We start from the raw sequence: 14,151 nt of genomic DNA, 5'->3' as shown, positions 1-14,151 counted from the left end.
GATGTAAGTCGCTGAGCTGCGGGATGCGAACGGCGGAAGTGAGCACACAGCGACCGTGCCCTCTGCAGAAGGCCATCTAGTCTGGGATAGTGGGCTAAAAATTGCTGGACAACCAGGTTCAACACGTGAGCCATACAAGGCACGTGTGTGACATTGCCCCGGCGAAGGGCCGCACCCAGGTTTGCAGCATTGTCGCACACGGCCTTCCCTGGTTTCAGGTCCAGTGGAGACAACCATTCATGAAATTGGTTCTCCAGAGCTGACCACAACTCCTCAGCTGTGTGACTCACATTTCCCAGACATTTCAATGTAAAAACCGCCTGATGACGTTGAGCCCTACTGCCAGCATAGTAAGGAGGTGTGCAGGATCCCTTCTGCGCAGTTAGAAAGCTTGTGGCATGACCAGACAGGCTTTGGGTGCAGGTGGAAGACCGAGAGGAGGTTGAGGAGGCAGAAGCAGTGGAGGAAAAATGACATAAAGAGGATTGACGCACAACTCGTGGGGACGGCAAGACTTGGACAGCAGCCCCTTGTCCTGCTGTCACCATAGTTACCCAGTGCCCAGTCAGCGACATGTAACGCCCCTGTCCATGCCTACTCGTCCAAGTGTCTGTGGTGAAATGCACCCTGTCACACACAGAGTTTCTCAAAGAAGCGGTGATGTTGTGTGCGACATGCTGGTGGAGCGCAGGCACACCTTTCTTTGAGAAGTAGTGCCGACTGGGCATCTGGTACTGGGGCACTGCGACGGACATAAGGTCTCGAAAATCCTCTGTGTCCACCAGGCGGAAAGGCAGCATTTCTGTAGCCAAGAGCTTGCAGATGGTGAAATTCAACCTCTTAGCTTTCTCATGGCTAGGAGGAAATGGTCTTTTACTTGTCCACATCTGAGGGACCGAGGGCTGGCTATTGTGCTTAGACGGGGTTGATAAGGGTGTCCCCGGCAAACTGCCGGTCTGTGAGGAAGATGCAGGGGGACATGTTAGGTTGCCTTGATCCAAAGGTGGTGCTATCGATGTCGGACAGCGCTCAAGACCAGCTGGTGTTACCACCTCCAAAGAAAATGATGACCTGCCAATCACGCTGGCTGTTGCGGGTAAAGAGGTGGCAGGTCTGCGCCCCAAAACAGGTGTGACTGCTGTCCCCCCAGTCACAGAGGATGAAGAGGCCGCGGATGCACAAGATATGGCAGACGGTGGTTGGCCCGGCCGGCTAGACCGCATTGTAGCACACTGAGCTTCCCACTGCAACTTATGCTTCATGTCCATGTGCCGGTTCATGCATGAAGTACTCAAACTATGTATTTTTTGGCCTCTACTTAGCTTTTGCTGACAAATGTTACAGATAACACGAGTTGGGTCATCTTTATCGATCTGAAAAAATGCCCAGGCTATGCAAGGCTTAGCACCCATGCGACCTGAAGAGCCACCACGACTTGTGGTGAGAGGCAGAGTTGTGTTTGAGGATGCAGTTGTTGACGTGCTTCCAGTACTACGTCTCTGTCCAGGAAGGCGCAACCTGACCTCGTCGTCACTAGCATCTTCCTCCACCTCCTCTGCTGACCTCATCTCTTGGCTGACTGTGGGTTGACAGTAAGTGGGATCTCCGACCTCATCATCATCACCCTGTGCGTTATCACACCCGTCGTCCTCAGAGCCAACCTGTTCCTGCCCTGACAAAAAACTAAAGTTGTCGCTCCAATCAGGTATTTGAGTCTTATCATCGTCTTCCTCATTGTCTCCACTAACAGGAGTTACAGTTTGGGAATGAGGGTCTACATTATGGTCAGAACCTTCTGCGTCTGGTCCTGGATCCGACTCATAAAGATTCTGGGCATCAGTGCAGATCATTTCCTCGTCTGGATTCACAGAAGCGCTGGAGTCGACCTCTGATTCCCAGGCTATAGTATGAGTAAACAGCTCTGCAGACTCAACCATCTGTTCTACCTCATACTCAGACGGGCAGCTGGAGATTTGGGAGCTGTGAGGAAGCAAGTGCGATTTGGGTGACACCTTTGAGGACTGGAGTATTTGTGATGTTGAAGTTGATGTGGAGGAGAGCCCACTTAAAGGAGCACTTGATATCCGTTGAAGCACCTGCTGTTTTTGTGCCTCATCTGGAATTTGTAGTGATTGGCGTGGCCGTAAGAAAGAGATCTTATCACATTGTCCGCTAAAAGAAGTAGACATTTTAGTTTGGCTGGAAGATGGTCTTTCTTCTGCACCTACCCCACGGACACAACCTTTTTTCCCCTTCCCAACACGCCTATTCCCCTTTCCACCAGCAGCAGGCCTTTTTCCACTCATTTTGGTGGTTAACTAATTCACAACTCTGGAGTTGTTTGCACAAAAAAACAATGGATGGTAACCGAGCAGAGCTGAGTGGCCAAACTGTGGTATTAGGCCAAAACTATTGGCTGGGTTAGATGCAGAAAAAAATTATTTTTAATTTGCAACCTGATGGAGGTCAGTATAGATGGACTAATAGACCAAGTCCCACACACCGCTAGAAGCCCAAATATTTTTTCAGAGCTAGATGCAGAAAATTTTTTTATTCAATTTGCAACCTGATGGAGGTCAGTATAGATGGACTAATAGACCAAGTCCCACACACTGCTAGAAGCCCAAATATTTTTTCAGAGCTAGATGCAGAAAAAAATTATTTTTAATTTGCAACCTGATGGAGGTCAGTATAGATGGACTAATAGACCAAGTCCCACACACTGCTAGAAGCCCAAATATTTTTTCAGAGCTAGATGCAGAAAAAAATTATTTTTAATTTGCAACCTGATGGAGGTCAGTATAGATGGACTAATAGAACAAGTCCCACACGCTGCTAGAAGCCCAAATATTTTTTCAGAGATAAATGAAGAAAAAAATTATTTTTAATTTGCAACCTGATGGAGGTCAGTATAGATGGACTAATAGACCAAGTCCCACACACTGCTAGAAGCCCAAATATTTTTTCAGAGCTAGATGCAGAAAAAAATTATTTTTAATTTGCAACCTGATGGAGGTCAGTATAGATGGACTAATAGACCAAGTCCCACACACCGCTAGAAGCCCAAATATTTTTTCAGAGCTAGATGCAGAAAAAAATTATATTCAATTTGCAACCTGCTGGAGGTCAGTATAGAAGGACTAATAGAACAAGTCCCACACACTGCTAGAAGCCCAAATATTTTTTCAGAGCTAAATGAAGAAAAAAATTATTTTTAATTTGCAACCTGATGGAGGTCAGTATAGATGGACTAATAGACCAAGTCCCACACACTGCTAGAAGCCCAAATATTTTTTCAGAGCTAGATGCAGAAAAAAATTATATTCAGTTTGCAACCTGATGGAGGTCAGTATAGATGGACTAATAGAATGATGCTATGCCCAAAAGATTTTACTTCACTAGGTGCAGTAAAAAAATTGGTATTCTATACACAGGTGGTATATCTTGCAACACAGATAGGCTACTCCACTGACTAACACACTCTGCAATAGGCCAAAAAGGATTAGCTTTGCTAGATTCAGCCAAATGCTGTGAAAAAAACTTGCACAGCACTGGCACAGACCTGCCTGGCAAAAACTGATAGGAACTGATGTAACCTAGTCCTGAAAAGGACTCCAATTACAATTAGTCTTTACTCCCACAATCTATCTATTTAAGAGCACAGACCTGCCTGATAAAAGTCGTAGGAAATGCTGTAACCTAGTCCTTAAAAGGACTGCAATCACAACTATTCCCTACTCCCAAGCTATCTGTATATTTGTGCGAAAATTGGCTTGAAATTAACAAGGTATAGCGCACACAGCAACAGCGGTGCCGTCTAACACGCAGCTGCAGCAGTGAGAAAATGGTGGCGACGGGGAAAATGGCTTGGTCTTATAGGGCAAGGACATGTGACATACACTGCCAATCACACATGCCCTTGCTTGTGTGAAAAAAAGCACTTCGCTCCGTGTGTGCGCTGCTGATAGGCTGACAGATTGCACCTCCCCACTGCAAATGCGGGAAAGAGAAAAAAAAATGGAGATCTTCATTGTTCCTGCAGAGATCCATCCCCTGCCCCTCCCCCCGCCCCGCTGTACCCTCAAACTGCGTATTAACATTAATTTTCATCATTACTGAGAAAAAATCCAGTTATGATTTTGGTGCACGAACAGTTATCGAACATAACCTCGAACAGCCGAATTTTTCTCAAATTGTTCGTGTTCGCCGACCGGCTCGAACACCGCCCAAAACAGCTCGAATTTGAGATTGGCGAACAGTTCGAGTAGAACAACGCTCATCTCTAATTGTCAGTCAATTCATTTCAGGATCTCGCTACCCCTCGCCTTTGGTCTCCTCTTATTATTTATCACCCATTATCAGCACTGCTCACTTTGCACTCCAAACTCTTAATTAACTCACACCCAGGAAGCAGTCACTTGCGCTACATCCTTATACCATCAGTCTTATACACTATGCCTTACACTATCACATCGTATACTATACATTACTAACATCATCTATCTTACATTACTACACACTATACATTTTGCATAACCATATCATAATACATTACACAGGAACATATTTCATTTCACATGGCACATTACATCACAATATGCACAAAGAGGCAGGACACTATTCACATTACATTCAAACTCGTTTCTTCAAGGGGGAAACGCGGTCAGCCTGTCCATACCCTTATGAAGATATTGCTGTAATGGCGCTGTAATACTGATTACATTAATACCATTGGTGAAGATATCCGGTTTGTACAGCTGTTTTGTATTGCCAGTTCAAGAGAATAAATTAATAAGTTAATAGTAATGAGCATTCTTTTTTCATTTTGCAGTGGTCTTATCTTGGGCGTGGAAAAGATAAAAGCTTTCTTTATGAGATTGTGGCCAACCAAAAAAATGGCATGGATGTGGACAAAATGGACTACTTTGCCAGGTACCTGTTATCTTGGATATACTGTTAGATGCAATTCATCAATAACTATTGGTTCCTGGTGAGGCTGGGTTCCCTTACGAAGCGGTAGCGTAATACAAATTGGAGTGGTGTTGAAGGGGTTGTGGCATGCCCTCCATGGTCAGTATCATATGTTTACCTTGATATACCTTGTCCATCCTTTTGGGTTTTTTCTATATCTGGCACGATGCGATAAATATCTATTAATACACTGGAGTATCCTTTGGTCACTAGACATTTCTACATATTTTTGTTCATAATTTATTGTCATCAGAAATTTCTATATTTAACCGGTTCCCGACCGCCCACTGTAGATAAACGTCCGCGCCGACGTTTAAAAACGGTGGGTGGTCTCGCAGTGCTCAGGACCCCCAGGGTCTTGCAAGCACTGCGATTCCGGTGCAGAGCGTTAGCTCTGACAGGGTACATCATCGGGACCTGATTAGATCAGGTCCCAGTGATGTTAACCCTTTGCTGTCTTCTATATGCTGCGATCTATAGTGATCGCGGCATATAGGAGACAGCAGGAAGAGAGGGGGTCGTCTTACTTACCTCCGAAGACCTCCGTTTCGTTTGAGGACCTGGGGTTGCTATGGCAGCTGGAGGTCACATGACCGCCTCCAGCTCTGCCATATATGGTGTCCTTCCTGTCTGGCTTCAGCCTGTATGTAGCTGATGCCAGACAGGAGACTGACTGAAACAGTCAGTGAAGATCTCATGTAATGTAATATATGTCTATTACATTACATGAGATCAGTGATCAGAAAAATAAAAATTAATGTCCCATACAGGGACTAAGTAAAAATGTAAAAAAAAGTTAAAAAAAAGTTTTTAAACTATTAAAAAAAAAATCACAAAATAAATAAAAATAAATAAATAAAATATTAAACCAATAAATCCGTATATTATTACAAAACCAAAAAAAGTACACATATTTGGTATCGCCGCGTCCGAAACAACCCGAGCTATAAAACTGTCACACTAATTAACTCCTTCTGTGCACACCGTAATAAAAATAAATAAAAAACGGAGCAAAAAAATATGCTTTTTCATCATATCGCCAAACAAAAAGTGGAAAAAAATGCGATCAAAAAGCAGAATAGAAATAAAAATGGTACCACTGAAAACTTCATCTTGTTCCGCAAAAAAAAGCCGCCATACAGCTCCATCAGCCGAAAAATAAAAAAGTTATAGCGCTCAGAATAAAGCAATGCAAAAAAAATATTTTTTTTTCTATAAAATTGTTTTATTGTGTAAAAGCGCCAAAACATAAAAAAAATACAGTAAGTGTAGTATCGCTGTAAATGTACTGACCCGAAGAATAACGCTGCCTGATCACTTTTACCACACGCAGAACGGCATAAAAAAAACTCAAAAAACAATTCCTGAAGTGTTTGTTTTTGTTAACTTTACCTCCCAAAAAGCGGAATAGAAAGCGATCAAAAAATGTCACGTACCCAAAAATGGTTCCAATAAAAATGTCAACTCGTCCCGCAAAAAACAAGCCGTCACATGACTCTATTGGCCGAAATATGGAAAAATTATAGCTCTCAAAATATGGTGATGCAAAAACTAGATTTTGCAAAAAAAGCGTATTTTAGTGTGTGACAGCTGTCAGTCATAAAAACCCGATATAAATCTGGTATCTCTGTAATCGCACCGACCCGAAGAATAAAGTAATCTAATCAGTTATATCACACTAGGAACGGCATAAAAAATAAATAAAACAAATATTATTCACCTGCTACTGATTTGTTTATTATGTCTCCCAAAGATCCCAGTAAGGCTCTGCTCACATTTATCCTGTGCTCTGCGCTGAGCACTTACACCAGAGTTTCCGTGTAAATCTCTGAAATACGTGATTCAGCCAGAACCCATGATGGAAGATTCCCTGTAATGAGGCAGATATAGGCCACTGTGGACGCCGTCTAGCCTGGGATCCCACGGTGTCATTTGTTTTAGGCGTGCATAAAAGTGCGGTTGGCCACAGTTTTGTGCACTTCTGAAAAAAAGGACACCACTAAACAGAGGCCAGACGGAGTCCAGAGTAACTCTGCTGCCTCATTATAGTGAATGGATCCTGCAGGGGTTTCATCTGAATTACATCACTTGGAAATTTAGATGGAAACCCCGATGTAAGTGCTCAGCCTAGAGCGCCGGATAAATGTTACGTAAAATGTACCCAATAAAAGCTTCAACTCAGTCCTCAAAAAAAGCTAGTCCCCACTCAGGTCCATCATCTGTTAAAAATATAAGGGACTTCCAAGTTACTGGTAGCAGAAAGGCTCTGGAAAAGCAAAATGGTCCTTGCCCCCCAAAAGAAATTCAGAAAATTTTGTGGTCCCAAATCCAAATGCCTATTCTACAATAATTTGTTCTCCAATTGTCAAATAGCACTCCTTCCCCCTCAAATCTCACCGTATGGCTAAGTGGTACGATACAGCCACATATGGGGTATTGACACTTTTAGAAGAAATTGTGTGACACATTTCGGCACCATTTTTACCCATTGCCCTGTGTGAAAATGTAAAATCTGAGGGTAAAACATTTTTTTGTGGTAAAAATATAATTATGCTTTTTTCACTGCCCAATGGTATAAATTTAAAAATTAAAAAATGCTCACTACTTCCCTAGATGAATTCCTTGAGAGGTGTAGTTTACAAAATGGGGTCACTTGTGGGGGTTTCTGCTGTTTTGGCATGTCAGCGACTCTTCAAATGTGACATGGTGTCTGCTGCCTATCCCAGCCAACATAGCGCTTCTTTCTCTTCCGAACCCTGCCGTACACCAAAGCAGTGGTTTTCCCCCACATATGGGGTATCGGCGTACTCAGGAGAAATTGTACAACAAATTTCATGGTGCAATTTATCCTGTTACCCTTATGATAATGCAAAATTAGGGAATGGAAAACATTTTTTATGGGAAAAATGTGAAAATTTTATTTTTACGGCTCAATATTATAAACTTCTGTGAAGCAGCTGGGGGTGCAAGGTGCTCACCACACATCTAGATAAGTTCCCTAAGGGGTATAGTTTCCAAAATGGTGGCACTTGTGGGGGGTTACCACTGTTTAGGCACATTAGGGGCTCCCCAAATGTGACATGGCGTCCGCTAATTATTCAAACAAATTTTACATTCAAAAGTCAAATGGCGCTCCTTCCCTTTCAAACCCTGCCATGTGCCCAAACAGTAATTTGCCTCCACATATGGGGTATCGGCGTGTTCAGGAGAAATTGCACAACAAATTTCATGGTGCAATTTATCCTGTTACCCTTATGATAATACAAAATTAGGGAATGAAAAACATTTTTTGAGGGAAAAATGTGAAAATTTTATTTTTACGGCTCAATATTATAAACTTCTGTGAAGCAGCTGGGGGTGCAAGGTGCTCACCACACATCTAGATAAGTTCCCTAAGGGGTCTAGTTTCTAAAATGGTGGCACTTGTGGGGGGTTACCACTGTTTAGGCACATTAGGGGCTCCCCAAATGTGACATGGCGTCCGCTAATTATTCAAACAAATTTTACATTCAAAAAGTCAAATGGCGCTCCTTCCCTTTCAAACCCTGCCATGTGCCCAAACAGTAATTTGCCTCCACATATGGGGTATCGGCGTGTTCAGGAGAAATTGCACAACAAATTTCATGGTGCAATTTATAGTGTTACCCTTATGATAATACAAAATTAGGGAATGAAAAACATTTTTTGAGGGAAAAATGTGAAAATTTTATTTTTACGGCTCAATATTATAAACTTCTGTGAAGCAGCTTGGGGTGCAAGGTGCTCACCACACATCTAGATAAGTTCCCTAAGGGGTCTAGTTTCCAAAATGGTGTCACTTGTGGGGGGTTTCCACTGTTTAGGCACATCAGGAGCTCTCCAAACGCAACATAGCGTCTGCTAATTATTCAGACAAATTTTACATTCAAAAAGTCTAATGGCACTCCTTCCCTTCCGAACCCTGCCGTGCGCCCAAACAGTGGTTTTCCCTCACATATGGGGTATCAGCACTCTCAAGAGAAATTGCACAAAAAAATTTGGGGTCCATTTTTTCATGTTACCCCTGTGAAAATAAAAAAATTGGGTCTAAAGTAACATTTTTGTGAAAAAAGTTAAATGTTAATTTTTTCCTTCCACATTCCAAAAATTCCTGTGAAGCACCTGAAGGGTTAATAAAGTTCTTGAATGTGGTTTTGAGCACCTTGAGGGGTGCAGTTTTTAGAATGGTGTCACTTTTGGGTATTTTCTGTCATAAAGACCCCTCAAAGTGACTTCAAATATGATGTGGTCCCTAAAAAAATGTTTTTGTAAATTTTGTTGGAAAAATGAGAAATCGCTGGTCAACTTTTAACCCTTATAGCTCCCTAACAAAAAAAAATTTTGGTTCCAAAATTGTGCTGATGTAAAGTAGACATGTGGGAAATGTTATTTATTAACTATTTTGTGTGACATATCTCTCTGATTTAAGGGCATGAAAATTCAAAGTTTGAAAATTGCAAAATTTTCAAAATTTTCACCAAATTTCCGATTTTTTCACAAATAAACACAAGTTATATCGAAGAAATTTTACCACTATCATGAAGTACAATATGTCACGAAAAAACATTCTCAGAATCAGGGGAATACGTTGAAGCGTTCCAGAGTAATTACTTCATAAACTGGCAGTGGTCAGAATTGAAAAAATTGGCCCGGTCACGAAGGCAAAAACAGGCTCTGGCGCGAAGTGGTTAAATTATTGACATTCATTATTTTCATGAATTTGCTTGTTTGCAAAATGCACTTTGATATCTGCTATTTATAGTATAATTATTGATCCAGTTTGGTTATTTTCAATCATGGCACATCCCTCCCTTTTTATGTTATTTTTAATATTTTTTTCTGTGTTTCGTATTGTTTGTATCTTTATTGTTCTCATTAGGGGTGGGCTAACCCAAACGGTAAAGTTTGGGGTCCGTACCGAACACCTAGTGTCCATGCACAGACCTCAAATATAGACTTCTCCCTGAAGTCCGAGTTAGTGTTTGGGTTCGGCTGCCCGGACATCTGGCGTTTCCCACGCTATCATCTGTGTGACAACACTAGAAACACCGGCTCTGATAGGAGGTAAGTTCGTTACCACAGGTCAGAGCGCTACAGTTCCCATGCTGCAAATATGACAGCGCGTGAGACAGCAGCTGTGACCGGCACTAAAATAGGTACCGCCGATCACAGGCGTCGGCTGATGAGAGTACTACTCTCATCATCCTACACCTGGTCTCACTGATAGCAGCGAGAGCTGGCGAGGCTGATGAGAGTATTCACCAACCAGCGCCTGTGGAATAAATAATGAATAAAAATGATGTGCAGTCCCTCTATTTTTGCTAATCAGTGCAAATACCATATGTGAGCTTTATACTGGCTGGTTATCAAAAATAAAGAGGACCTCATGCCATATTTTTAAATTATTTAAATAGATAATTTACAAAAATGGTGTGACTTCCCCCTCACTTTTGACAACCAGCCAAACTAAAGCAGACCACTGGGGGCTGGTATTCTCAGACTGGGAAGGGGCCATTTATATTGGCCCTTCCCAGCCTAAAAATAGCAGCCCGAAGCCACCGCAAAAGGCGCATCTATTACATGCTCCAATTCTGGCACTTTGCCCGGCTCTTCCCACTTGCCCTGGTGCAGTGGCAAGTGAGGTAATATTTGTGGGGCTGATGTCAGCTTTGTAATGTCAGTTGACATCAAGCTCACAGGTTAGTAATGGAGAGGCGTCTATAAGACACTCCCATTACTGACTCTATAGTCAAATGTAATAAAGACACATACACAGGAAAAGTCTTTTAATTGAAATAAAAACAGAGTCCTTTATTTGAAAAAACACTCCACACCCTCTTTCACCTATTTATTACATAGTAACGTAAGTTGAATAAAGACCTAGGTCCATAAAGTTCAACCTTTCTCCCCCAATTATACTCCCCATGCCAACACTACACCAACTTACTGGAACTAGGCCTCACAAATGAATTACCATTTTTATTATTACTGCACTATTACAATTACAAATAAGCCAGTTTATAATTTTTTTAATTACTTTTATTTTGGTATTACTGTTATAGTATTACTAAAATCCCTGTACCTAAATCTGTTGATCCAGAAGAAGGCAAAAACCCCAGGATACATTCAGCCAATTTGCATCACGGGGAAAAATTCCTTATTGACCCCGAGAAAGGCGATCAGTACAAGAACCCTAGATCAAAAGTACTACTATAAGTGTAACATTTTATCTAATTTAACTGTAGCCCACAATGTTATGTGTATCGAGGAAATCATCCAGCCCTTTTTTGAACGCTGTTAAAGTATCTGCCATTACTACCTCTTGTGGTAGGGCATTCCACAGCCTGACTGCTCTGACTGTAAAGAACCCTTTCCTGTTTAGGTGCTGGAATTGCCTTTCTTCTACCCATAATGAGTGCCCCCTGGTCCTTAGTATGGTCTTTGGAAGGAATAAGTCATGTGCTAGACCTTTGTACTGACCACACACATATTTATACATGTAAATGAGATCCCCTCTGAGGCGTCGTTTTTCTAAGCTAAACAAGCTCAACTTTTTCAACCTCTCATCATATGAGAGGCCTTCCATCCCTTGTAATATTCTAGTTGCCCACCTTTGAACTGACTCTAACTTCTGAATATCCTTTTTAAAATGTGGAGCCCAAAACTGGATCCCATATTCTAGATGTGGCCTCACCAGTGATTTATAAAGGGGTAACAATACGTTGGGATCACGAGCTTTTATTTCTCTTTTTATACACCCTAAAATCTTGTTTGCTTTTGCGGCAGCTGCTTGACATTGAGTTCTGCTGCTCAGCTTACTCGTAACCAGAATACCCAAATCCTTCTCCTGTTCTGTAGTCCCGAGTATACTCACATTTAATGTATATGTAGCAATAGGATTACTCCGTCCTAGGTGCATTACTCTACATTTATCTACATTGAATCTCATCTGCCAAGTGTTTGCCCATTCAGACATCTTATCCAGATCGTTCTGCAATATCGTAATGTCAAGATCAGATTTTAATATCCTACATAGTTTGGTATCATCAGCAAAAACTGACACTTTACTCACAATCCCATCCCCCAGGTAATTAATAAAGAGGTTAAAGAGAGTCCTAGCACAGATTCCTGTGGCACCCCACTGCTGACTATGTCCCATTTAGAAAATGTACCATTTATAACGACCCTTTGTTTCCTATCATTTAGCCAATTCCTTACCCATCTACATATAATTCCACAAGTCCTTGCTTCTGTAGCTTCAGTATATGGCTGCTATGTGGTACAATATCAAATGCCTTTGCAAAGTCCAAATACAGTGGGTACGGAAAGTATTCAGACCCCTTTAAATTTTTACTCTTTGTTTCTATAGCATCGGCGTCTCTGCCCTCTGCCAGGCAGAGACGCTGTCCCCCTTACCGCCGTGGTTCTGCTCCGGCTTCTTCCGGCCTCCCTGCAGCTTCTGCTGGTGCACGCAGCTTCCCTGGCTCTCTGTGCTTAGGGCGCGCGCTCCCTCCCTCTTAAAGGGGCCGCGCGCACCGTCCTAAAAAGTCCCCGGCCAATGGCCGGGAGACTTTCCCTATAAAAGGAACCTCCTCCAATATGGAGTTGCCCATGCAAGGTTGTTGCTTTGTGTTACTTACTTTGCTTCAGCCTTCAGGTCCTCTGCAAGTCAGTCCTGTCCGCCAGCCTGTTCTACAGTCCAGTCCGCCAGTCTGACTACTATCCAGCCCGACAGTCTGTCTATAGTCCAGTCTGCCAGTCTGTCTATAGGCTCTGCCCACTCGCTTACCTGGAAGCACCTGCCTGTTACCTGCCGTGCCCGCCAGCCTGCTTTACCTGGAAGCACCTGCCTGTTACCTGCCGTGCCCGCCAGCCTGCTTACCTGGAAGCACCTGCCAGCAATCTGTTGTGCCCGCCTGCCCGCTTACCTGGAAGCACCTGCCAGCTACCTGTTGTTCCCCCCAGCTTGCCTACCCGGAACACTCGCCTGTCAGCCTAATCAGCCTGCTTGTCTACCCGGATCACCTGTCACTCTGCCTGCCGAGCTCATCCGCTGTACCGGTCAGTTCCTGCCTTCTGACCCATGGGAGTCACCTGCTCTCATACAAGGTCGGTCCCAGAGTGGCACCTGGTCCCTCTGCTCGGTTCTTCCCTGGTTCACGGAGTCGGCTGAGCCGAGTAGATACTTAGCCACGCCCCTCTGGCCCCTCCTTGCACAGCAGCACAGAGGTTCCGCCACCCGGATCCGTAACAGTTTCATTGCAGTAATTTGGTAAAGTCTAAAAAGTTTTTTTTTTTTACTCTGCACCCCATCTTGGTTGAAAAAAAAACAGAAATGTAGAAATTTTTGCAAATTTATTAAAAAAGAAAACCTGAAATATCACATGGTCATAAGTATTCAGACCCTTTGCTCAGCATTGAGTAGAAGCACCCTTTTGAGCTAGTACAGCCATGAGTCTTCTTGGGAATGATGCAACAAGTTTTTCACACCTGGATTTGGGGATCCTCCGCCATTCTTCCTTGCAGATCCTCTCCAGTTCCATCAGGTTGGATGGTGAATGTTGGTGGACAGCCATTTTCAGGTCTCTCCAGAGATGCTCAATTGGGTTTAGGTCCGGGCTCTGGCTGGGCCAGTCAAGAATGGTCACACAGTTGTTCTGAAGCCACTCCTTTGTTATTTTCACTGTGTGCTTAGGGTCATTGTCTTATTGGAAGGTGAACCTTCGGCCAAGTCTGAGGTCCAGAGCACTCTGGAAGAGGTTTTAATCCAGGATATCTCTGTACTTGGCCGCATTCATGTTTCCTTCAATTACAACCAGTTGTCCTGTCCCTGCAGCTGAAAAACAACCCCATAGCATGATGCTGCCACCATGTTTCACTGTTGGGATTGTATTGGGCAGGTTATCAGCAGTGCCTGGTTTTCTCCACACATACCGCTTAGAATTATCACCAAAAAGTTTTATCCTCGTCTCATCAGACCAGAGAATCTTATTTCTCATAATCTGTGAGTCCTTCATGTGTTTTTGAGCAAACTCTATGCGGGCTTTCATATGTCTTGCACTGAGGAGAGGCTTCAGTCTGGCCACTTTGCCATAAAGACCCGACTGGTGGAGGGCTGCAGTGATAGTTGACTTTGTGGAACTTTCTCCCATCTCCCTACTG

At 43.1% G+C, this 14,151-nt stretch overlaps 1 protein-coding gene across 2 annotated transcripts in view; it reads left to right on the top strand.

Annotated features, from left to right (window-relative positions):
- Positions 1 to 14,151, top strand: part of LOC141272722 (deoxynucleoside triphosphate triphosphohydrolase SAMHD1-like) — a 203,678-nt gene that overhangs the window by 132,428 nt on the left and 57,099 nt on the right. For both annotated transcript variants that reach the window (XM_073683726.1, XM_073683725.1), the window contains one exon: positions 4,832 to 4,932. In XM_073683726.1, coding sequence (XP_073539827.1) covers positions 4,832 to 4,932 — 101 coding nt within the window. The remainder of the gene's footprint in view (positions 1 to 4,831; positions 4,933 to 14,151) is intronic.

This window comes from Phyllobates terribilis, unplaced genomic scaffold, assembly GCF_046119375.1.
Source record: "Phyllobates terribilis strain yellow unplaced genomic scaffold, ASM4611937v1 Scaffold_5__5_contigs__length_657084704, whole genome shotgun sequence".
Classification (NCBI taxonomy): domain Eukaryota; kingdom Metazoa; phylum Chordata; class Amphibia; order Anura; family Dendrobatidae; genus Phyllobates; species Phyllobates terribilis.
The sequence above is the reverse complement of the archived record's forward strand: the minus strand, read 5'-3'. Positions and strand labels throughout refer to the sequence as shown.